At 36.7% G+C, this 23,841-nt stretch overlaps 1 protein-coding gene across 6 annotated transcripts in view; it reads left to right on the forward strand.

Moving 5' to 3' along the window:
* The window catches only part of FAF1 (Fas associated factor 1), a 527,970-nt gene that overhangs the window by 356,810 nt on the left and 147,319 nt on the right, over nt 1-23,841 (forward strand). For all 6 annotated transcript variants that reach the window (XM_049618584.1, XM_049618586.1, XM_049618589.1 and 3 more), the window contains 3 exons: nt 5,364-5,490; nt 6,453-6,516; nt 7,430-7,511. In XM_049618584.1, the coding sequence (XP_049474541.1) occupies nt 5,364-5,490; nt 6,453-6,516; nt 7,430-7,511 (273 nt within the window). The remainder of the gene's footprint in view (nt 1-5,363; nt 5,491-6,452; nt 6,517-7,429; nt 7,512-23,841) is intronic.

Consider the following 23,841-nt stretch of genomic DNA (forward strand, 5'->3'; position numbering starts at 1 on the left):
CAGAGTTTATGTTCTACCCATTATCTTGATTTTACCCTTACTACCCTTTCCCACAACAAGGGAGGAGCAAGGGGTCTCTATTTCATTTTTATCCTCTCCCTCTATTGGTTCCTTCTTTTTATCCTAAAAACATGTTCAGGTCTTCCCTAAAAAAAAATATTCCTTCGGGCTTTAATCTACACTGGATGACTATTTCTTCACCTTCTATTCACTTAACTGACTACAGTTTGGGCTTTTTTCTACCAGGTGATTTAAATTGAATTTATGAGTCAGATACTCATTTTTATAAGATGCTATGCCATCTCTTTTCATTTTCACAGCAGCCTTTCTGGGTCAGTATTAGTCACATTCTATAGTGGGGGTGCAAAGACACTTGCCCAGTGTCATACAGAAAATAGTAGAGCCAGGTCTTTCAGTTATAAATTCAGGTTTCTTTCATGTGGTTTTTTGTCATAATACCTAACTAATAACTACCTAATAACTCTCTCTTCCTTGATTTTCATCCTACTGAACCTGTTTATAGTTCTTGTCTGCATTGAAATTTTCTCAGACCTTGCTTCTAAGATTTCTCTCTCACTTTCTATATTTTTTAATATAAAATTTATTGTCAAATTGGTTTCCATACAACACCCAGTGCTCATCCCAACAGGTGCCCTCCTCAATACCCATCACCCACACTCCCCTCCCTCCCACCCCCCATCAACCTTCAGTTTGGTCTCAGTTTTTAGGTCTCTTATGTTTTGGCTCCCTCCCTCTCTAACCTTTTTTTTTTTTTTCTTCCCCTCCCCCATGGCCATGGCCTTTTGTAGCAACGTGGATGGAACTGGAGAGTGTGATGCTAAGTGAAATAAGCCATACAGAGAAAGACAGATATCCTATGGTTTCACTCTTATGTGGATCCTGAGAAACGTAACAGAAGACCATGGGGGAGGGGAAGGAAAAAAAAAAAAAGAGAAAAGAGGTTAGAGTGGGAGAGAGCCAAAGCATAAGAGACTGTTAAAAACTGAGAACAAACTGAGGGTTGATGGGGGGTGGGAGGGAGGGCAGGGTGGGTGATGGGTATTGAGGAGGGCACCTTTTGGGATGAGCACTGGGTGTTGTATGGAAACCAATTTGACAGTAAATTTCATATATTAAAAAATAAATAAAAATAAATAAATAAGAAAAAAAAAAGGCCATATTTCATTCTTTCTCATTGCCACGTAGTATTCCATTGTGTATATAAACCACAATTTCTTTATCCATTCATCAGTTGTTGGACATTTAGGCTCTTTCCATAATTTGGCTATTATCTAACTTTCTAATTTTTGACAGCTAATCTCTTCATCTCTTGTACTGTTTTTCCTTCTTCACCAATTGAAATATGTATATATATGTTTACATATTTATATATCATAATTTTATATATATCTATAAATATACATATATATTTAATTTTTTAATGTTTTATTTATTTTTGAGAGAGAGGGAGACAGAGTGCAAGCAGGGGAGGGGCAGAGAAAGAGGGAGACTCAGAATCTGAAGCAGGTTCCAAGCTCGAGCTGTCAGCACAGTTCCCACCGCTACTGCTCAAGTATAGGCTCTCAAGTCCTCTCACTTGGAACTTTGAAATAAGTTTTTCTTCTCACATCTCCAAATCAAAGCTGCCATATGCCAACATACTGCCCTAAACACACGTGCACACACACACAGAGCCATCAGAGGTGTTCCCTTGAGCAGTCCTCTGCCTAAAAACCTTTTGTAGTTCTTCTGTTGCCATCAAAGTAAGTCCAAATACCAATGCCAGTTTAAGGACTGCTGCAACGTAGTTCCATTGAAAATTTTTGGCCTTAATGCTAGTTCATATTCTTCTCCCATATGTGGGGTTGATGATTCAGTTTGCTTTCCTGAATTCTTTATTGATTTTCTAAATATCCAATTCCTTGCTTGAATTTTTTCTCTGCCTAGAGTACAACTTCCTCCCTACCAGTCTTCCATTACATACTGTGTACAACATTGATACCTCTTTTAAAAGTATGGGTTAATCCTGAGAAACTTAACAGAAACCCATGGGGGAGGGGAAGGGAAAAAAAAAAAAAAAAGAGGTTAGAGTGGAAGAGAGCCAAAGCATAAGAGACTCTTAAAAACTGAGAACAAACTGAGGGTTGATGGGGGGTGGGAGGGAGGGGGAGGGTGGGTGATGGGTATTGAGGAGGGCACCTTTTGGGATGAGCACTGGGTGTTGTATGGAAACCAATTTGATAATAAACTTCATATGTTGAAAAAAAATAAAAGTATGGGTTAAAATTACCACTTGTGTGAAGCCTTGCACAGTCTTCTTCACTGGTGCTAGAGTAACCTTTTATTAGCCACAGCCTTTGCTTGTACTTTTATTATATCTCTTATCACACTGAAAAGGACACATCTGCAACTAAATTATACCTTTGTACAAGTAGTTGCTGAAAGGAACATCTGCTTCAGTTATAAGCTTGCCTTAGTGCCAAGTATATATAAGTCTAAATTTTGTCTCAAAGTTTGGTTCTTTCTCCTCTAGGAAGTTTGCTCTGATTTTTCTCATTACCAGTGTATTAAATGCTCTCCTCTGAACTTTACCTGTCATAACGCTTATCATTAGATATTATAATTATCTGTATATATTATATAGTGTTCCATAAGAGAATATAGACTACCTTGCATACAGGTTCAGGCAGTGTGGCATTTACTAGGGCTTTGTAAATGTTTTTAAATAATAATGGGAATAAATGAATGCCAATAAACAGGCAAAATAGAATCACAAATTTTTTTTAGCTGCTTTTCAAATTCTGAATAAATAACTTCTCTGGATTCAAAGAATTTTAAGTCTGCCATGACTAAACCAAGAGATTATGTATTCTCATCAGCAAACATTAATGAAAAAAAGATTGTTTATCTCATTTTTAGAAAAAGCTTTTCCTAACCTGTTAGATGACTGATAAGAAAATGTGAAGAGATTGGGAGTTCCTTATACATAATTAAGTAGCTCATTCTTGCACATACTTCAATAATTCATATTTGAAATATACTTTTTTCAACAAAATTGGCTTTTTAGATAACTCCCTTTGAAGATGTTGTCGTTGTAGGATTCTGCTTTCTGGGTCTTAAGAGATTTGGGAATTCTACACTTTATGAAGACAAAATGAATAATGGGTTAGTTACATAGGCACAAAATTAAAATCACTATCTTAGTATGATGTAAAGTCCTGTTGTTAGGGAAAGGGGCTATTATTTGAAAACTGGATTAGGAGAAGAAGTTTAGATGTAGGAGAGTGAGTAAGGTAAAAGGAGTAAGGAAAAAAATGGTATGTAGAACAATCCTTTTCTCTTTACTCTCTGTGTCCTGCAACACTTCTTCTTAACCTGATGCCTCTTAAAAGGAAAGATGAATGTTAGGCAAGACTAAGTGACAGCTAAGGTGAGAGCTTAGCTGATAGAGAATGTGTGGTTTGTCATACTAGACGTTTGTTTCTTTCCACTAGTCTATCCTGATGGAACTGTAGTGTACCTTTTAGATCCTGAGCCTTTACTTGTTTAAGACTGAGCCTCAAAGTTCAGGGAACTTCGTGCTCCAGATATTTGCCAGACTGAAACATAGCGGGGGAATTCAGACACAGTAATGGTCCTAGTAAATGTGTTATTTTGTAAAGGATGCTCTCTCACCACTTTGAAATGAGAAGGGGTTTTTGAATTTTGAGGCTATTGAATTGCTGAAATCCGGAGGAGATCTTGGCCCTACAAAGCAAAACACTCAAGTAGGATTAGAATCCTAAGTAGAACCAAGGTGTCTGTGAGAAATAGTAATTTGGTCAAAATAGCAGATAGACTGCTTAGGATAAGGACCATTCATTTTTACTCATGCAGTAAGTATTTGTTCATTGTCTTCTCTATTCAGGCCATTGGGAAGTCTGTCGTTCAGATAAGAGGGAAAAATGTTACAATTCTGGGCATCAATGCTTGGTTATGCCCAAGAAGGAAATGCTAAGCTGAGTCAAATGTAAATATCTTGGCTTTCTTATTTGGAGCTGTTAGACTTGCTGGATCAGTTATTTTAAAAAATTGTTTCATAGTGTTCTGAGATCCTTTGGAGGTACCCCAGCTATCAAAGGGATATGAGAAAGAAAAGGCCAACGCCAGGAGCCTTAGGCTCCCCATTGCCTTCTCCCCTGCATCAGCCAGAGTGGGCTTACTTTTGTATATGGTATGCATTGTAATTTTACATAATATTTTGCCATGGGGCCAGGGGAAAGAGGTAAAACATTGATAAGAAAGATCTTTAAAATCTCTTCTAGCTTTAAAATCTATGATTTTATAACTGTCTAAACTCTAACATCCCTCTAGCCAAGTTTTATGAGTCTTTGATTCTTAGTTTCCCTTGATGTTTTCCTGGCAAATATTTATCTCTAAGGTAGGCTCTTCTGCATAGACCAGAATCAACTAGTTTCCCCATTTTCATAGTTTAAGTGCATAGTACCGTATTTTAAAAAGATAGAAATTTCATTTATTAAATAGTCTTTATAGATTCTATTTACTGAACCTACTATAGACAGGCATTTAGCCAGATACCTTGCTGGGACCCTCTTCTCATTCAAGGCATAAATATTTGTCAGTATTCACAGTTTGGGTGTTTTAGATCTCAGTATTTTTGAAATTCTGTTCTTACCTAGAGATTAGCAGCCTAGTGCATTTTTTTGAACCTGATGTTTTTAATTGTAATACTTTAAATCTCAACGGATGTTGCTGAAAACAAAATAAACAGCATATTTATTGGTGCCCAACATGTAGTAAATGAACATTTACTGAATCATACATCTCATATTTAATAGCCTATACTTTACAAAAAGCTTTCATATATAGTGTTATTTCATGTTATCTCTAATAACACTGAGGAAAGTGTACCATTTTTCACTAATGAGAAATTTGAGAACCACTGCAGTAAGGAAGTGGCAATTTGAAATAGAGATTACTGTGAGCTTTTTAAAAGACTCATATAGCTTGCTTTGTGTCTGACCTCTCTGTATCCATCTCCTCATTTATTGAGCAAATATTTATTGAGCACTTACTTGTGTACTATGTGCTGGGGATAAAACAGACAAAAATCCCTGTCTTCATTCAGTTTGTAAGCATCCTTCATTTTCCCTCAGGTTCCAACCTTTAGTATAGGGGTATCACAGCAAGTTTAGAAATATGTAAGCCTTAAAATGAAAAATATTAAGATTTCCTCTAGCAAATGGCTTCTTATTTAATAAAACTATTATAATACTAATGTTCTATTGTAGTTATATAACTTATGTTTTGGAATTTTATTTCCTAAAGTCAATTTAAAGCTAATCAGGACTTTTCTCAAATAGCAAAGCACCGATGTTCATATGGTTAGTGATAGTGATGGAGATGACTTTGAAGATGCTTCCGAATTTGGGGTGGATGATGGAGAAGTATTCGGCATGGCATCATCTGCCCTGAGAAAATCTCCAATGAGTGAGTATTAATAGCTCTTTGGGTCCAACGTTATAATTCTACTCTCTACTGCAGAAACTTAGGAAGAACAGTGAACTTAAAAATCTCTTACTGACTTTCCAGGTTTACAGGGAGAAAATTTAGCAAGTAGGCACATTATTCATTAGAACCAGAGCCTCTTGAATTTTTATTTTATTAACCTCAACATTTCCCAATGCTTCAGTAAAATTCATTAAAAATGTGAAGGAATGTATAGATTTGTTTCATGTGTATAATTAGTTATGAGTCTGTCTCTTCACTTTAAATCTAGAGCCTGATAAACAAATAGCTATACTTCTGTGACTTGACTTGTTTCCCCACATCTTATTGGAGGTATCAGTTTTAAGAGTAGTATTGCTTTTCCATTCACCGGTATCACCTTTCGAAGGAAAGAAAAGTAAACTAAATGGGACATCTCCTTTTCTTTCACTCCACAAAATATATACTATAGAATCACAAGTGATACTATATGCAAAATTACCATTAAAATAAATCCTTAAATGGCTCATTTACTCAGTGAAATTAGGTAACTCCCTTGAGCAGAAATAGATGTGATATTTACTTAAAATTGACCATCTTCCTTATAAATAAGATTTTTAAGAAACTCGAGATCCTTTTTATATCATTTAATTACAAGATACCATTTTAAGACAACATTAAAATCCTAATGATGGCTGGCACATATTTGAAATACTTAAGATCGTGTCAGTTGGTTTTCCAAAATTTATGAGCTTGGAATTTTTTTAAGGTTTGATGAAATCTTCTAATGTATGTCCAGTTAAAATGTCTCCTCAGATATATCACAAAAGCTAAAATTTAATATTATTTCCTCTTTATTGATTAAATATATTTCTTATATGTGGGATTAGATGTTATGTGGTTTGTTTTTTGTGTCTATTTGTTTTGTTTTTTGGTTTTTGTTTTTTCTTTTGTTTGTTTTTTAGTGCCAGAAAACGCAGAAAATGAAGGAGATGCCTTATTACAATTTACAGCAGAGTTTTCTTCAAGGTAGGGTTAGGACATTAAATATATAAAATTGATGTTTTTTTAATGCTACTGTGATTTTTCTGGAGCAATTTTAATCACAGATTGTCTTTAATTTTTCTGTGAAGTATTCAAAGTATGTGTTTCACTAGTAAGCCACTTATGCCACTTCAGAGATGCATTCATGTTATCTCTATATAGAAGCAAAATAAGTGGATTACAAAATGTGGATCAAATTAATATATTGACTATATTCCCAAAAGGACTATGTTATAGAATACTAATTTTTAGTATATCATAGGATAAACAAAAATATCCTTTAAAATAGTATTAAATTTAAAAATAATTTTAAAATTTTAAATATAAGTGAATTTTTCTTTTAATTTTTGTTTTGGAACTGTTTAACATTTCTTCTTTTAAGAGTCTACTATAAAATGTTTTATATGCATTTGAGATTCTTGTAAGGTGTTTAAGTAAAGAAGATTTGAATATTTAACCCTAACTTTTGTTTAAATGATGTTTCTCTCTAGTTCTGTTTTCCAATGTAATATAATTTGGAAAATTTGCATGATACAATTTTTTTCCCTCTCTGTTGGACTTCCGGAATAAGTTAACTAAAATGGAAAGTTAAGGCTTCTGTAAGGGAAATCTTATGAAAGTGGATAACCAAGAATCACTACTTATAAATACCATGGTCTTGTAGCATTTATTAAATCCATTTGCTAGATGTAGTTAAAATTCCAGTATTCTGATATAATCAGTATAGGCCAAAAAATTTCTAAGAACTAGTGAAGCCTTTAAAGAAATGTTTTAATGTTTGATCTGTACTTAAGAGATACTAGTCCCAACATTTACTTAGAAGATGCTGATTAGACTTGTGAAACTTTGAGGTAAATTTGAAATGTATTTTAATTAATAGACATAATTTTTCCTATAGATATGGTGACTGCCATCCTGTATTTTTTATTGGCTCATTAGAAGCTGCTTTTCAAGAGGCCTTCTATGTGAAAGCCCGAGATGTAAGTGCAATCTTAAACGTTTTCTGATTAAAAAGTGCATCTCCTATAGGTTTACCACCAGGCCTCAGGCAATGCTTAATGTTTTCTGTGTTTTTCAGATTGAAGACTTGATTTTGTTTGTGGTTCATCTACCATCCTAGTCATCACCAAGATGCCCATTTCAGAGGGGCAATAGTATAATAGGGTATTGCTGCCTCATGTAGATGGCTTTGTCAAGCTCTGAAACAGGAGGTTTTTTCGGGGGGGGGGGAGGGGCAGGGGGCGGTGGACATGCTTAGAAGGGACCAGGCTACCTGTGTATGTTCTTTTCAGTTACATGATTGACAGGTTCTTGCTAAAAGAGGTTTCTTTCAGTCATTTCCCTAAATGACCATCTAATAAAACATATCTAATAACTGCAATATTTTTTTCTCAAAAGTCACTTTAGACACAAAAATATAGAAATGGGCTTTGTGATGTTGAAATCAGGTAGACTGACACTTATGACAAGAATTCAGAAAGTACAGTGCAACAAGAATATTCTATACACTCTATATGTTGATACAGCAGTGAAGACCTCAGTAATCTGGCTCCTACCTATCTGCACGGCTTCAACTCTTCCTGTTCCCTGCCTTACAATTAATAAATTTAGTAATAATGTTCCATTTGTGTTTCCCCATAATCTTGCTCTTTGTTCATGCTTCTCTGCTGTAAGGAATGCCTTCATTCTGCCTTTACCTGGTTGACTCCTACTCTTCCTCTAAGACTTAGTTGTTCCTGACTCTTCCACTGTTGTCACTATTCCACCTCCTCCTTTAGTACTTTGTAAGGAAACCCTCTGCTCTTTTTATTGTTACATTTAACACATTGCTTACAAGTATTCTCTGTATATGTATTCTCAAAAGACTTGATTTTCTTTTTGGCAGTGACTGTGTACCTACATCCCTATACATAGTAAATGCTTTATATATTTACTGAATGAAGGAAAAAAAGAGAATGGAAGGAAGAAATAGTGTAGAGTGGAGGAAAAGTTACTAGAATTAAAGAGGGCAAGAAGTGTTGAGACTAAAGTGTAAGAATTCCTCCGAAATTCCTGAAATTCCTGTTCTGACCTAAGGAAAATTTCATCTTAAACAAATTTTTTAAATGGACAATAATTAGTGATCAAACTTAGAGCAATCAATGATAGTTGAACGAAGTGGATTAAGAAACAGAAACTGTTCTTTACCTAAACTAAGAATAGTGGACTAGCCCATTATAAAGGCTTTTTTAAACATCTATTTTTTAACCATTACATTTATATTAAACGGATGTTATTTTGAAGAAATAAATATTTACAATAAAATATATTTGTAATAATAATTACAGTAGTATTAATATATTTGTAATATTTACGTGTTTATTGTTTCCATAAATACAGATTTATGGAAAATACTGAAAAGCAAAAAGGAAATATTCTAACATAGATTAACAGTTTTACGATTCATATTCTTTCCATTTTTTAATATATTTTAATGAGTCATTTTGCGTGTATTTAATATTATTGTGTCATAATCCTGTTAAAATAGCTTATTTTCACCTTTTAACAACATGATCATTTGCTTAATTATTTTATAGTATTTTAACTCGTTATTAAAATAATTCTTAATACAGAAAAAGTAAAAAGAATAGTACAATAAACATCCAAATCTCTTATACTTAGATTTAATAATTAACAAATGTTGCCATATTTGCTTCTTCCATATATAGACATCCCAAAGTTTCAATGCAGATATAAGCCTTAGTAAACTTCATTCTTTTTTTAATGTTTATCTTTGAGAGAGACAGAGAGACAAAGAGAGACAGAGTGCGAGCAGGGGAGGGGCAGAGAGAGAGGGAGACACAGAATCTGAAGCAGGCTCCAGGCTCTAAGCTGTCAGCACAGAGCCTGACTCAGGGCTCAGACCCACGAACAGTGAGATCATGACCTGAGCCAAAGTTGGATGCTCAACCAACTGAGCCACCCAGGCGCCCCAGCCTTAATAACTTCAAAAGTTTAACTGCCAAACATTTATAAAAGAGCAGCATTTGAAATGTAATCATTCACATTTTTATACTTGTTTAGTTTTGTGATTTTAATAAATTTTTATGATAAATTTTTGTTTCAGTTCTTCTCTGAAAATGGCAAGCATTGATTAGAACAGAAAATAAATGTAAAATTTATTATTCAAAATATACAAAAACAAACAAATATAAAGAATTTGAACTTTCATATGATTTCTTTTTAAGTTTGTGGCAGTTACATTTTTGAAATAATTAAAACTTAAACTGCGTGATACCCTTGTATATTCATTATTTTGGTTAAACCATTTTAAAGTACATTACAGATATCATATCTTATGCCTAAAAAATCTATATATATTTTCCAAAAAATAATTATATTCTCCTATATAATCACAATACCATTATCACATATAACAATTAACAGTAATTTCCTAATCTCATCTAATATCCAGTGAACATTTGGACTTCACTAGCTGTTCCCAAAATGTCTTTTTAACTTTTTTTTTTTTAATCACAATCTACTCAAGGATCACAAAATATATTTTGTTGTTGGATTTCTTAAATTCCTTTTAAACAAGCACCCTCTCCTCCCCAGTCCTGTTTCCTCCCCCTCCCTCCCCTCAATAACATTTGCTTTGTGAAGAAATCATGCTAGATGACTTACAGACTGTTCCAAATTCTGGATTTGTATAATTGCTTCCTTGTGATATTATTTAACTTGTTCCTCTATCCCTGTATTTCCTGAGAAATGGATATCAGGTCTAAAAGCTTTGTCAGATTCAGATCAAACTTTTCTTGCAAGAATGCTTTGTAAGTAATGCTGAATACTTTATTAAAACAGGAACCTAATAGGTTATAGAGTCTCTCATTGTATGGCCATGTTATTGTATTTAAACAATCACTTATTATTGGACCTAAATATGGTTGAAAGTAGTTGAAGTAACTGGAAAATGTTAGGGCCTTTTGTAACTTAAACTATAGCTCCCCAAATAGCCATAAATATACAGTACAAAATAGACAAAAGAACTTGTTCTAAATGTCTTATATAATAAACTGGCATTTGGATTTATTCAGACTGATTATCCAGGGGAACACAACTCTTGCTTATTAACTTCTGGGTATGTCTAATGAAACTATTGATTGTTTGCTTTTGACTAGTGTCGGTGTTTTAACAAATGAAAATCATTGGGATGATTTTCATTTGTTAAAGCAAATTTCACATTTGTGAAATTAAATGTTTTGCCTCATATTAGATTCATACCAAAATCCACTGACCTCTTTGGATTCCTAAACTGTCTTTATCTTTTCCCCCTCATCCAACATTTTCTGTCCTCATTTCTCTTTTACAAGTTAAAGAACAACTGTTTACACATTGTTACTACATTACTATAAACTTACATAAAATTTATCCACATAATGGATAATTTATTCAGAATTAAATCTAAGCAGATACATTTATTATAGTCATCAGCCAAGCTATATATATCTACTTTTAATTAAAGAGAACAGGGTCCACATAGAAATAATACTGTTACTATAGATTTATATGGTGCTGTATGATTTATAGAACATCTTTCCTATACGTATCTCATTTGAACCCCACAACAAACCAGTGAGATAGGGGCATATAATGTCAACATTCCCATTGTAAAGATGAGCAGGCTTAGAAACACAATACAGTTTAACCAAAGCCCATCAGTAGTAAGTACTGAAGGCCAAATAAGAGCTCAGGTTCCAACACAGGTAAGTGTGATTTACACCATACCACTGTATTTCAAAGTTCATCTCTCCTTTTCAGATTTCACATTTGAGACTTAAAACACATCTTTTTCAATATTATTTTATAAAACTTGTGAATGAAACATTTTTAAGAAAACAGTTGGCCGATGTTCACATATTTTAAAAGCAAGTGTGACAGATACTGTGGCATTCTTACTAAATTTCTTTCATCTTAAATATCACATGTTTAATTTAAACTGTGGGAGGCACATTAATTTTACCAGGGCAACAGATGAGCCTCAAGCACCAGCATTCTTTACTTGAAGTGAGAAATTGAGTTCCAAGAGTAAATAAAAACAAGATTGAAGGTTTAAATCCTCTGCTAGGCTTTTTGAACTTATATACTCATTAAATGTTTATTGGAGTGGTGGGATTACAAAGGATTTGGGGAGCTTCATCAACTGGTATATAGTTAATCACTAAGTAAAACACTACATTTGATAAAGTGTTTCTCACGATGCCACATTCAATCCATCTTAATGAAAACTGCTCAAACTGATTTCATTTGAGAGTACTTGATGAAGAGAGTGCCCATGGTTCTTTCTGCCTTTTTCATGAGAAATTTAAAACACCGTCCAAAGCAGAGCTCCAACTTTAGTAAAATAGGTATTGTAAGTTCTTGTGTTTAAGTATGTTGTGACAGAGACAGACTTCTGGCAACAGGTTCATCAGTTTTATGACCTCCTCCTATGCCCTTAACTGTTAGAGATGTTCATGCACTTGAGGGCCATAAATATTTATCACATGCCTACTAAGGACCTGGACTATAGAGCTTTCCTGCCCTTGAGATGCTCGCAGTTTAATGGGGAGGATAATATAAACATCCATATAGTATAATATGCTATAGAAGCAAAGAGGAGAGGTATTTCATCTACCTTAGAAAGTTTAGGGAGATTTCTTGAGGTACATCTGACCTGAATCTTATAAGATAAGCAATACTTAGCCAAATAACAAAATTCTAAACAGAATAAAAGGTCAAAAGCAAAGGCAAGAAGATTAAAATTAGAGAATTACAACCAAAAAATTAAGACCAGGAGAAAAAAATGCAAGACAGTTGGATTACAGGGCTGGGAAGATCAGCAGGGGCCATGGCATGGAAGGGGCTGTGATTCCTTGTTATTACCTGGCATTTAAAAGATATTTATTGATACGTGCCTACCAAGTTCCGGAAGATGGCGGCGTAGGAGGACGCGGGGCTCACAGCGCGTCCTGCCGATCACTTAGATTCCACCTACACCTGCCTAAAGAACCCAGAAAACCGCCAGAGGATTAGCAGAAGGGAGTCTCCGGAGTCAAGCGCAGACTAGAGGCCCACGGAAGAGGGTAGGAAGGGCGGCGAGGCGGTGCGCGCTCCACGGACTGGCGGGAGGGAGCCGGGGCGGAGGGGCGGCTCACCGGCCAAGCAGAGCCCCCGAGTCTGGCTGGCAAAAGCGGAGGGGCCGGACAGACTGTGTTCCGACAGCAAGCGCGACTTAGTGTCTGGGAGGTCATAAGTTAACAGCTCTGCTCGGAAAGCGGGAAGGCTGGAGGACAAAGGGAGGGAGAGCTGCTGAGCCCCCGGACGGCAGAGCTCAGCTTGGCGGGGAACAAAGGCGCCAGCGCCATCTCCCCCGCCCATCCCCCAGCCAAAATCCCAAAGGGAACCAGTTCCTGCCAGGGAACTTGCTCGCTCTGCGCAAACACCCAACTCTGTGCTTCTGCGGAGCCAAACCTCCGGCAGCGGATCTGACTCCCTCCCGCTGCCACAGGGCTCCTCCTGAAGTGGATCACCTAAGGAGAAGCGAGCTAAGCCTGCCCCTCCACCCCCCGTGCACCTTGCCTACCCACCCCAGCTAATACGCCAGATCCCCAGCAACACAAGCCTGGCAGTGTGCAAATAGCCCAGACGGGCCACGCCACCCCACAGTGAATCCCGCCCCTAGGAGAGGGGAAGAGAAGGCACACACCAGTCTGACTGTGGCCCCAGCAGTGGGCTGGGGGCAGACATCGGGTCGGACTGCGGCCCCGCCCACTAACTCCAGTTATACACCACAGCACAGGGGAAGTGCACTGCAGGTCCTCACCACGCAAGGGACTCTCCAAAATGACCAAACGGAAGAATTCCCCTCAGAAGAATCTCCAGGAAATAACAACAGCTAATGAACTGATCAAAAAGGATTTAAATAATATAACAGAAAGTGAATTTAGAATAATAGTCATAAAATTAATCGCTGGGCTTGAAAACAGTATACAGGACAGCAGAGAATCTCTTGCCACAAAGATCGAGGGACTAAGGAACAGTCACGAGGAGTTGAAAAACGCTTTAAACGAAATGCAAAACAAAATGGAAACCACGATGGCTCGGCTTGAAGAGGCAGAGGAGAGAATAGGTGAACTAGAAGATAAAGTTATGGAGAAAGAGGAAGCTGAAAGAAAGAGAGATAAAAAAATCCAGGAGTATGAGGGGAAAATTAGAGAACTAAGTGATACACTAAAAAGAAATAATATACGCATAATTGGTATCCCAGAGGAGGAAGAGAGAGGGAAAGGTGCTGAAGGGGTACTTGAAGAAATTATAGCTGAGAACTTCCCTGAACTGGGGAAGGAAAAAGGCATTGAAATCCAAGAGGCACAGAGAACTCCCTTCAGACGTAACTTGAATCGATCTTCTGCAAGACATATCATAGTGAAACTGGCAAAATACAAGGATAAAGAGAAAATTCTGAAAGCAGCAAGGGATAAACGTGCCCTCACATATAAAGGGAGACCTATAAGACTCGGGACTGATCTCTCCTTTGAAACTTGGCAGGCCAGAAAGGCTTGGCACGATATCTACAGTGTGCTAAACAGAAAAAATATGCAGCCGAGAATCCTTTATCCAGCAAGTCTGTCATTTAGAATAGAAGGAGAGATAAAGGTCTTCCCAAACAAACAAAAACTGAAGGAATTTGTCACCACGAAACCAGCCCTACAAGAGATCCTAAGGGGGATCCTGTGAGACAAAGTACCAGAGACATCACTACAAGCATAAAACATACAGACATCACAATGACTCTAAACCCATATCTTTCTATAATAACACTGAATGTAAATGGATTAAATGCGCCAACTAAAAGACATAGGGTATCAGAATGGATAAAAAAACAAGACCCATCTATTTGCTGTCTACAAGAGACTCATTTTAGATCTGAGGACACCTTTAGATTGAGAGTGAGGGGATGGAGAACTATTTATCATGCTCCTGGAAGCCAAAAGAAAGCTGGAGTAGCCATACTTATATCAGACAAACTAGACTTTAAATTAAAGGCTGTAACAAGAGATGAAGAAGGGCATTATATAATAATCACAGGGTCTATCCACCAGGAAGAGCTAACTATTATAAATGTCTATGCGCCAAATACCCGAGCCCCCAGATATATAAAACAATTACTCATAAACATAAGCAACCTTATTGATAAGAATGTGGTCATTGCAGGGGACTTTAACACCCCACTTACAGAAATGGATAGATCATCTAGACACACAGTCAATAAAGAAACAAGGGCCCTGAATGATACATTGGATCAGATGGACTTGACAGATATATTTAGAACTCTGCATCCCAAAGCAACAGAATATACTTTCTTCTCGAGTGCACATGGAACATTCTCCAAGATAGATCATATACTGGGTCACAAAACAGCCCTTCATAAGTTTACAAGAATTGAAATTATACCATGCATACTTTCAGACCACAATGCTATGAAGCTTGAAATCAACCACAGGAAAAAGTCTGGAAAACCTCCAAAAGCATGGAGGTTAAAGAACACCCTACTAACGAATGAGTGGGTCAACCAGGCAATTAGAGAAGAAATTAAAATATATATGGAAACAAACGAAAATGAAAATACAACAATCCAAATGCTTTGGGATGCAGCGAAGGCAGTCCTGAGAGGAAAATACATTGCAATCCAGGCCTATCTCAAGAAACAAGAAAAATCCCAAATACAAAATCTAACAGCACACCTAAAGGAAATAGAAGCAGAACAGCAAAGGCAGCCTAAACCCAGCAGAAGAAGAGAAATAATAAAGATCAGAGCAGAAATAAACAATATAGAATCTAAAAAAACTGTAGAGCAGATCAACGAAACCAAGAGTTGGTTTTTTGAAAAAATAAACAAAATTGACAAACCTCTAGCCAGGCTTCTCAAAAAGAAAAGGGAGATGACCCAAATAGATAAAATCATGAATGAAAATGGAATGATTACAACCAATCCCTCAGAGATACAAACAATTATCAGGGAATACTATGAAAAATTATATGCCAGCAAATTGGACAACCTGGAAGAAATGGACAAATTTCTAAACACCCACACTCTTCCAAAACTCAATCAGGAGGAAATAGAAAGCTTGAACAGACCCATAACCAGCGAAGAAATTGAATCGGTTATCAAAAATCTCCCAACAAATAAGAGTCCAGGACCAGATGGCTTCCCAGGGGAGTTCTACCAGACATTTAAAGCAGAGATAATACCTATCCTTCTCAAGCTATTCCAAGAAATAGAAAGGGAAGGAAAACTTCCAGACTCATTCTATGAAGCCAGTATTACTTTGATTCCTAAACCAGACAGAGACCCAGTAAAAAAAGAGAACTACAGGCCAATATCCCTGATGAATATGGATGCAAAAATTCTTAATAAGATACTAGCAAATCGAATTCAACAGCATATAAAAAGAATTATTCACCATGATCAAGTGGGATTCATTCCTGGGATGCAGGGCTGGTTCAACATTCGAAAATCGATCAACGTGATACATCACATTAACAAAAAAAAAGAGAAGAACCCTATGATCCTGTCAATCGATGCAGAAAAGGCCTTTGACAAAATCCAGCACCCTTTCTTAATAAAAACCCTTGAGAAAGTCGGGATAGAAGGAACATACTTAAAGATCATAAAGGCCATTTATGAAAAGCCCACAGCTAACATCATCCTCAACGGGGAAAAACTGAGAGCTTTTTCCCTGAGATCAGGAACACGACAGGGATGCCCACTGTCACTGCTGTTGTTTAATATAGTGCTGGAAGTTCTAGCATCAACAATCAGACAACAAAAGGAAATCAAAGGCATCAAAATTGGCAAAGATGAAGTCAAGCTTTCGCTTTTTGCAGATGACATGATATTATACATGGAAAATCCGATAGACTCCACCAAAAGTCTGCTAGAACTGATACATGAATTCAGCAAAGTTGCAGGATACAAAATCAATGTGCAGAAATCAGTTGCATTCTTATACACTAACAATGAAGCAACAGAAAGACAAATGAAGAAACTGATCCCATTCACAATTGCACCAAGAAGCATAAAATATCTAGGAATAAATCTAACCAAAGATGTAAAAGATCTGTATGCTGAAAACTATAGAAAGCTTATGCAGGTAATTGAAGAAGATATAAAGAAATGGAAAGACATTCCCTGCTCATGGATTGGAAGAATAAATATTGTCAAAATGTCAATACTACCCAAAGCTATCTACACATTCAATGCAATCCCAATCAAAATTGCACCAGCATTCTTCTCGAAACTAGAACAAGCAATCCTAAAATTCATATGGAACCACAAAAGGCCCCGAATAGCCAAAGTCATTTTGAAGAAGAAGACCAAAGCAGGAGGCATCACAATCCCAGACTTTAGCCTCTACTACAAAGCTGTCATCATCAAGACAGCATGGTATTGGCATAAAAACAGACACATAGACCAATGGAATAGAATAGAAACCCCAGAACTAGACCCACAAACGTATGGCCAACTCATCTTTGACAAAGCAGGAAAGAACATCCAATGGAAAAAAGACAGTCTTTTTAACAAATGGTGCTGGGAGAACTGGTCAGCAACATGCAGAAGGCTGAAACTAGACCACTTTCTCACACCATTCACAAAAATAAACTCAAAATGGATAAAGGACCTGAATGTGAGACAGGAAACCATCAAAACCTTAGAGGAGAAAGCAGGAAAAGACCTCTCTGACCTCAGCCGTAGCAATCTTTTACTCGGCACATCCCCAAAGGCAAGGGAATTAAAAGCAAAAGTGAATTACTGGGACCTTATGAAGATAAAAAGCTTCTGCACAGCAAAGGAAACAACCAACAAAACTAAAAGGCAACCAACGGAATGGGAAAAGATATTTGCAAATGACACATCGGACAAAGGGCTAGTATCCAAAATCTATAAAGAGCTCATCAAACTCCACACCCGAAAAACAAATAACCCAGTGAAGAAATGGGCAGAAAACATGAATAGACACTTCTCTAAAGAAGACATCCGGATGGCCAACAGGCACATGAAAAGATGTTCAACGTCGCTCCTTATCAGGGAAATACAAATCAAAACCACACTCAGATACCACCTCACGCCAGTCAGAGTGGCCAAAATGAAGAAATCAGGAGACTATAGATGCTGGAGAGGATGTGGAGAAACAGGAACCCTCTTGCACTGTTGGTGGGAATGCAAATTGGTGCAGCCGCTCTGGAAAACAGTGTGGAGGTTCCTCAGAAAATTAAAAATAGACCTACCCTATGACCCAGCAATAGCACTGCTAGGAATTTATCCAAGGGATACAGGAGTATTGATGCATAGGGGCACCTGTACCCCAATGTTTATAGCGGCACTCTCAACAATAGCCAAATTATGGAAAGAGCCTAAATGTCCAGCAACTGATGAATGGATAAAGAAATTGTGGTTTATATACACAATGGAATACTACGTGGCAATGAGAAAAAATGAAATATGGCCTTTTGTAGCAACATGGATGGAACTGGAGAGTGTGATGCTAAGTGAAATAAGCCATACAGAGAAAGACAGATACCATATGGTTTCACTCTTATGTGGATCCTGAGAAACATAACAGAAACCCATGGGGGAGGGGAAGGAAAAAAAAAAAAAAAAAAGAGGTTAGAGTGGGAGAGAGCCAAAGCATAAGAGACTGTTAAAAACTGAGAACAAACTGAGGGTTGATGGGGGGTGGGAGGGAGGGCAGGGTGGGTGATGGGTATTGAGGAGGGCACCTTTTGGGATGAGCACTGGGTGTTGTATGGAAACCAATTTGACAGTAAATTTCATATATTAAAAAAAAAAATAAGTATACATAAAAAAAAATAAAAAAATAAAAGATATTTATTGAATAAAGCTTATATTATCTTTAGATAAGTGAGAGCCAATGGTTAATCACCTTAATTAAGGTTGCAGAAGAGTTACCACTGGCCACACCACAATTTACTAGGAGTTTTTTTCTTTTTTTTAATATTTATCTTTTTTTTAATTTTTACAAAGCCTTCACAAAAGCTGTCATATCAAGAATTGTAATAGCAGCACCAGTTGTGTGTCAGCTGCTTAAGATTTTTTTTCTATTTAATGAAGATTTTTTTTAATACGAAATTTATTGTCAAATTGGTTTCCCTACAACACCCAGTGCTCATCCCAACAAGTGCCCTCCTCAATACCCATCACCCACCCTCCCCTCCCTCCCACCCCCCATCAACCCTCAGTTTGTTTTCAGTTTTTAAGGGTCTCTTATGTTTTGCCTCCCTCCCTCTCTAACCTTTTTTTTTTCTTCCCCTCCCTAATGGTCTTCTATTAAGTTTCTCAAGATCCACGTAAGAGTGAAAACATATGGTATCTGTCTTTCTCTGTATGACTTAGTTCACTTAGCATAACACTCTCCAGTTCCATCCACGTTGCTACAAAAGGCCACTTTCAACAATACCCAAATTATGGAAAGAGCCTAAATGTCCATCAACTGATGAATGGAGAAACTGTGGTTTATATACACAATGTTTATCTTTTTTTGAGAGAGAGAGACAGAAAGACAGAGTGCAAGCAGGGAAGGGGCAGAAAGAGAGGGAGACACAGAATCCGAAGCAGGCTCCAGGCTCTGAGCTGTCAGCACAGAGTACAACAAAGGGCTCGAACTCTTGAACCAGGAGATCATACCCTGATCCAAAATCAAGAGTCAGATGCTTAACTGACTGAGCCACCCAGGCGCCCCTCCCTAGGAGTTTCCTAAAGATGGTTCTTTTTCTCCTTATTGCCTCCCTACCTCTTATTCCTGCTACCTCTGAATTCTGTACAAAAAAAAAAAAAAAAAGTGCCCTAGAGAGTGATTAAACATTTGTAATAACTAAAAACCAACAGCACTAAAAATCTCAGTGCCACGGTTTATCTCCCACATGAAGCGTTGTTCATTTCCTAGCATCCCCTTGGGAGACTGGGCTTTGATATCAGTAATCCTGTTACACCTCCTTAGATCTTGACTTCAGACCCAGTGCTGTTTCCAAATATTACACATAATTTAAGGAAACCAATGCTCAATTCTTAATTTCCCACTTAGTAATTCTGTGGCCCTAAACAAGTAATCAGCTTGTTTCTTATCTGGGGAAGAAAACCAAAAGGGAGATGATGATACAGTTTTTTTGAGGATTAAATAGGATGCTATCCTTAAATGCACCCAGCACTATGGCTAAAGTGGTGTGAAGCAATTTGGGACAAATTTGAAATGTTTGTAAAATAACAAAACTGATTTATTCATACAATTTATGAACTAATTCTAAGAATAATTCCAGAAAGGAATTTTGAGAACCCCTATATAAGTGTTTACAGCACTAAAATAACTGCTTTGCTTTAACAATATTTGTTATCAAGATTTATTACTTTACTTTAAAAAAATCAGCCTATTTTAAAGTAATGCTGTTTCCACTTCATGTTTAAAAATGTAAATACCATCACTGATCAATATTTTTCTTGAAAAATAACTTCTTCACACATCTGAAGCTACAGCCGTAGTTGGTGAGTTTCTATCCCTCCATTATCCAGAAAAAATAGGCAAACAAACTTATTTGTGGTTTAGAAAATATGCTCAGTCTCTTCATTTTGTCTTTGTTTTCTTTTCAGTTTAAATTCCTTAAAGTCAGGCATTGTCTTTAGAGTAATTTTCTATGACAGCTATGACAGCATCCTGCACATGTGTGAGATAAGAACTATGATGCTAATATAACTTTGCTACGTATGTTTTCATTGTTGTAAAGAAAAAAAAGAAAGAAAATAATACAGGTACATTTAAAGTAGAAAACAAGTAACCACATAATTCCAAACCTGAAAATAATTACTATTAAATGTTATTTTACTATTAAATGTGTGGTTGTTGGGTTTTTGTTTTTTTTTTTTTGTTTTTTTTTTTTTTTGAAAGAGAGACAGAACAAAAGCTGGGGAGAGGGACAGAGGGAGAGGGAGAGATCTTAAGCAGTCTCCACGCTTAGTGAGTAGCCTGAGTCAGGGCTTGATCCCACAACCCTGGGATCATTACCTGAGCTGAAACCAACAGTCAGATGTTCAACCAATTCAGCCACCCTGGCGCCCCTTAAATGTGATTTTTTTTAAATCTCCAAATATGTATATCAGAAAACATGTTGATATGTTTTACATAAATGAAACCATACTAAATACGCTGTTCTGTAATTAGATGTTTCCACTAAATATCTTCCATAATATAAGAAATACAGATTAAAACTACACTAACACATCATTTTCACATATCATAAAAGCAAAATTTTTTCTGCATATATACCTAAGCATAGAGAAATAAGATAAATACAAGGATATTTATTACAGCATTGTTTATAATAGCAAATAATTCGAAATATCTTAAATTTCATTCATACAGTGGAATACTATGTGACCATTAAAAACAGTGAAGTCACTTTATATATATTGATGTGGAATGATGTTCAAGATACTTTGTAAAGGGGAAAAAGTGAGATGCATAACTGTGTAGTATATCTCCTTTTGTGCTATAAAGATTATGTGTGTACATAGATAGACTATTAAAACACACACACATACACACCAACCCCCTACTATGACTTTAACCATCCTGGGTCTCAAATATATGTAATATGGCACACCTGGCATTTCAGATAGATGTACATTTCAGTACTACAAATCCCAGTAGGCTATCCTCTCTGGGTTAAATAGACTGGACTACAAGCTAATAATGAAGGCTCTCCCTGACCTTTGCATGAAGGCTAGACTAACAACCTCCATGTCTTCTTTTGCCTTCATGCCTACTTGGCCTTCTGAAAACAGGGTCCTCTCCTCTCTTCTCACTAACCAGGTGTACAAGATGGAGCTTTCTAAAGGACCAGTTAGGTCATTCACATTAGGCCAGTGTTAGTTACAGTCCCTTAAAGTATAATTCAGGGCCCACTGGAGTCTATGAGAGTCTTTCTGATGGGCCACAAACTAATCCATAAATGGATATCTTGTCTTTAGATCAGTGTGGAGCCTGCTTGGGATTTTCTGTCACCCTCTCTGCCCCTCCCCCCACTCACACGTTCACTCTCTGGCTCTCTCTCTCTCTCACACAAAATAAATCAAATTTAAAAAAAAGAATTACCATATGCTTAGCCTTAGCTTATTTTTATAATTTACATTGTTCTACTGTGAAATCTGCCAGATAGTACTTGACAGTAGTAAAAAGTTACTGAACATGTTTACTCACAAATCATTAGAATTCCTGTGATTTTTCAGCAAGAATGCATTGTTATCAATATACTTTAAAAAGTACTGTTAATTTATCTTTAATTCTTTATGCTGTGGTTCCCCCACCCCCTGGAATGTGGAAATGATGTGATGGATAAGCTATGGGTTCTTCTTCTCAGTGGTCTAAAAGTGGGAAAAGAAGTATTTGTGTACCATTGCCTTTCAAACTGTGTACTTCACATTCATTCACATTCGTATTATTCTGCCTGCTTAACAGACCACAGGTTAACTAGGGGTAGTGTTATTCCTCTCAGAAGAGAAGATGATAAAATCCTGCCTGCACTTTTATGAGGCTGCTTTTCCAGTCGTTGGTACTGCTTCTAGGTGTTCACCTGGAAAACCAGTGAGATGAGATCTTTGCTCTGGCCTGCAACTGCCTACTTTTCTTGCCTCCATACACCCTCTCACAACCTCCCGAAAGAACTCACCTGCCTCTCTACAGTTTGTGATAATAGCCAATCACTTGAGCTTCTAATTTCCTTATTTGTAAAAACTTTAGTCACATGGTGGCCTTCCTCAAAAATACTTTATGACTTGAATATTACACTCTGAACAATGAAAACTGATAAAGCTTTGTCCCGGTTAACGTTGGTCAGCTTTTTTATGAAGAGAGTTTGATTTTACTTTAGGCTTTTTTCTTGGTTTAACTGTGACTTTCATATGAGAATTCTCCCTGCATGAGGCTCAAATACATTTATGTTCTCAAGATTTCAGAGTGCTATCCCAACATCTGCTTCAGGAAGTGAGAGTAAAAAGACACCATCTTGGCATCACCTCACCTTCAATATCTGGCTGTTTCCTTTTGGAACCTCTCCAATTGGTTGCTGATTGTTGGTCCCCGAACTCAGCTTTGGGAACCAAAAATACAAAGTGTCATGACTTTTTCCACAAATCAATCTACACTGATTCTTCACTCTTTAAAAGTTATTAGCTTGGAGTTCTTTGAACATATCAGGCTACTAACATTACTGGGCCTTTTACCAAACTTTTCTCTTTGCTTTTTCTTCTTTTTCTTCTTATTTTCCTTATTACCACCCAAATTTCAAATTTAGCTCAGTTATTCCCTTTATAACAAAGTAGCCAATCAAAGTTTATGCTTAAACCCTAAGACTGCCTCTGTTATAGGACTCATAGTACCACTCCCATCTAGACAGAGTGTTGAACTTCTCACCTCCAGAGCTATATGGCACCCAAAGCACAAAAAAGTGAAGTAGCTTTCCCAAGGTCACATAACCGGGAGGTGACAAAGCAGGAATTTGAACCAAATGGCATGGCTTCATGCTGTCTGGCCTCTGTTCTCACCTGTACTTATCTTGAGTTTCAGTTGGATGCTGGGCTGGATCTACGAACATTCATATACAGGGATAGGATTATAGAAGTAGGCAGTGACTGGAACAATCCTAATTGGAGCCTAGATTTAAAACAGTAAATAAAACAGCTACAAAGGACATTTTGAGGTTGTCGGGGAAATTTGAATATGGACACTATATACTCGATGAAATTGTAACAATATTAAATGTCTAGAGTGTGATAAAAATATGGTCATGTAAGGGAGTGACCTTGTTTCTCAGGAGACAGACACTGAAGTATTTAGGGTGGATGTGTCAAGATGTGTGTAGCTAAACAGTATAGTTTACTAAACAGCAACTTTGAATGTTTCAGGGAAGGAAGCATACAATGAATGATAGAGCAAGTATGGCAAAATGTTAATAATTGATAAATCTAAGTGAAGGATTAGTGTTTATTGTTGTGTCAGGTCTTTGTATCAATAAACCATTCCCAGACTTAAAACCAAAAAAAGTAACAGTGATGGTGATTCTTAATGGTGATGAAAATCATGATAGAAAAGAAGAAAACAAAGTCAGGTCCCAATATACATAAAGGAAATTATTTTATTTTTAATGTGTTTTAATTCTTACACTGAAAAATCTATGAACTACCATTTATAAAAATGATAGCAACTTTAAAATTACTAAATA

Source organism: Panthera uncia, assembly GCF_023721935.1.
Source record: "Panthera uncia isolate 11264 chromosome C1 unlocalized genomic scaffold, Puncia_PCG_1.0 HiC_scaffold_4, whole genome shotgun sequence".
NCBI classification, from domain to species: Eukaryota; Metazoa; Chordata; class Mammalia; order Carnivora; family Felidae; genus Panthera; species Panthera uncia.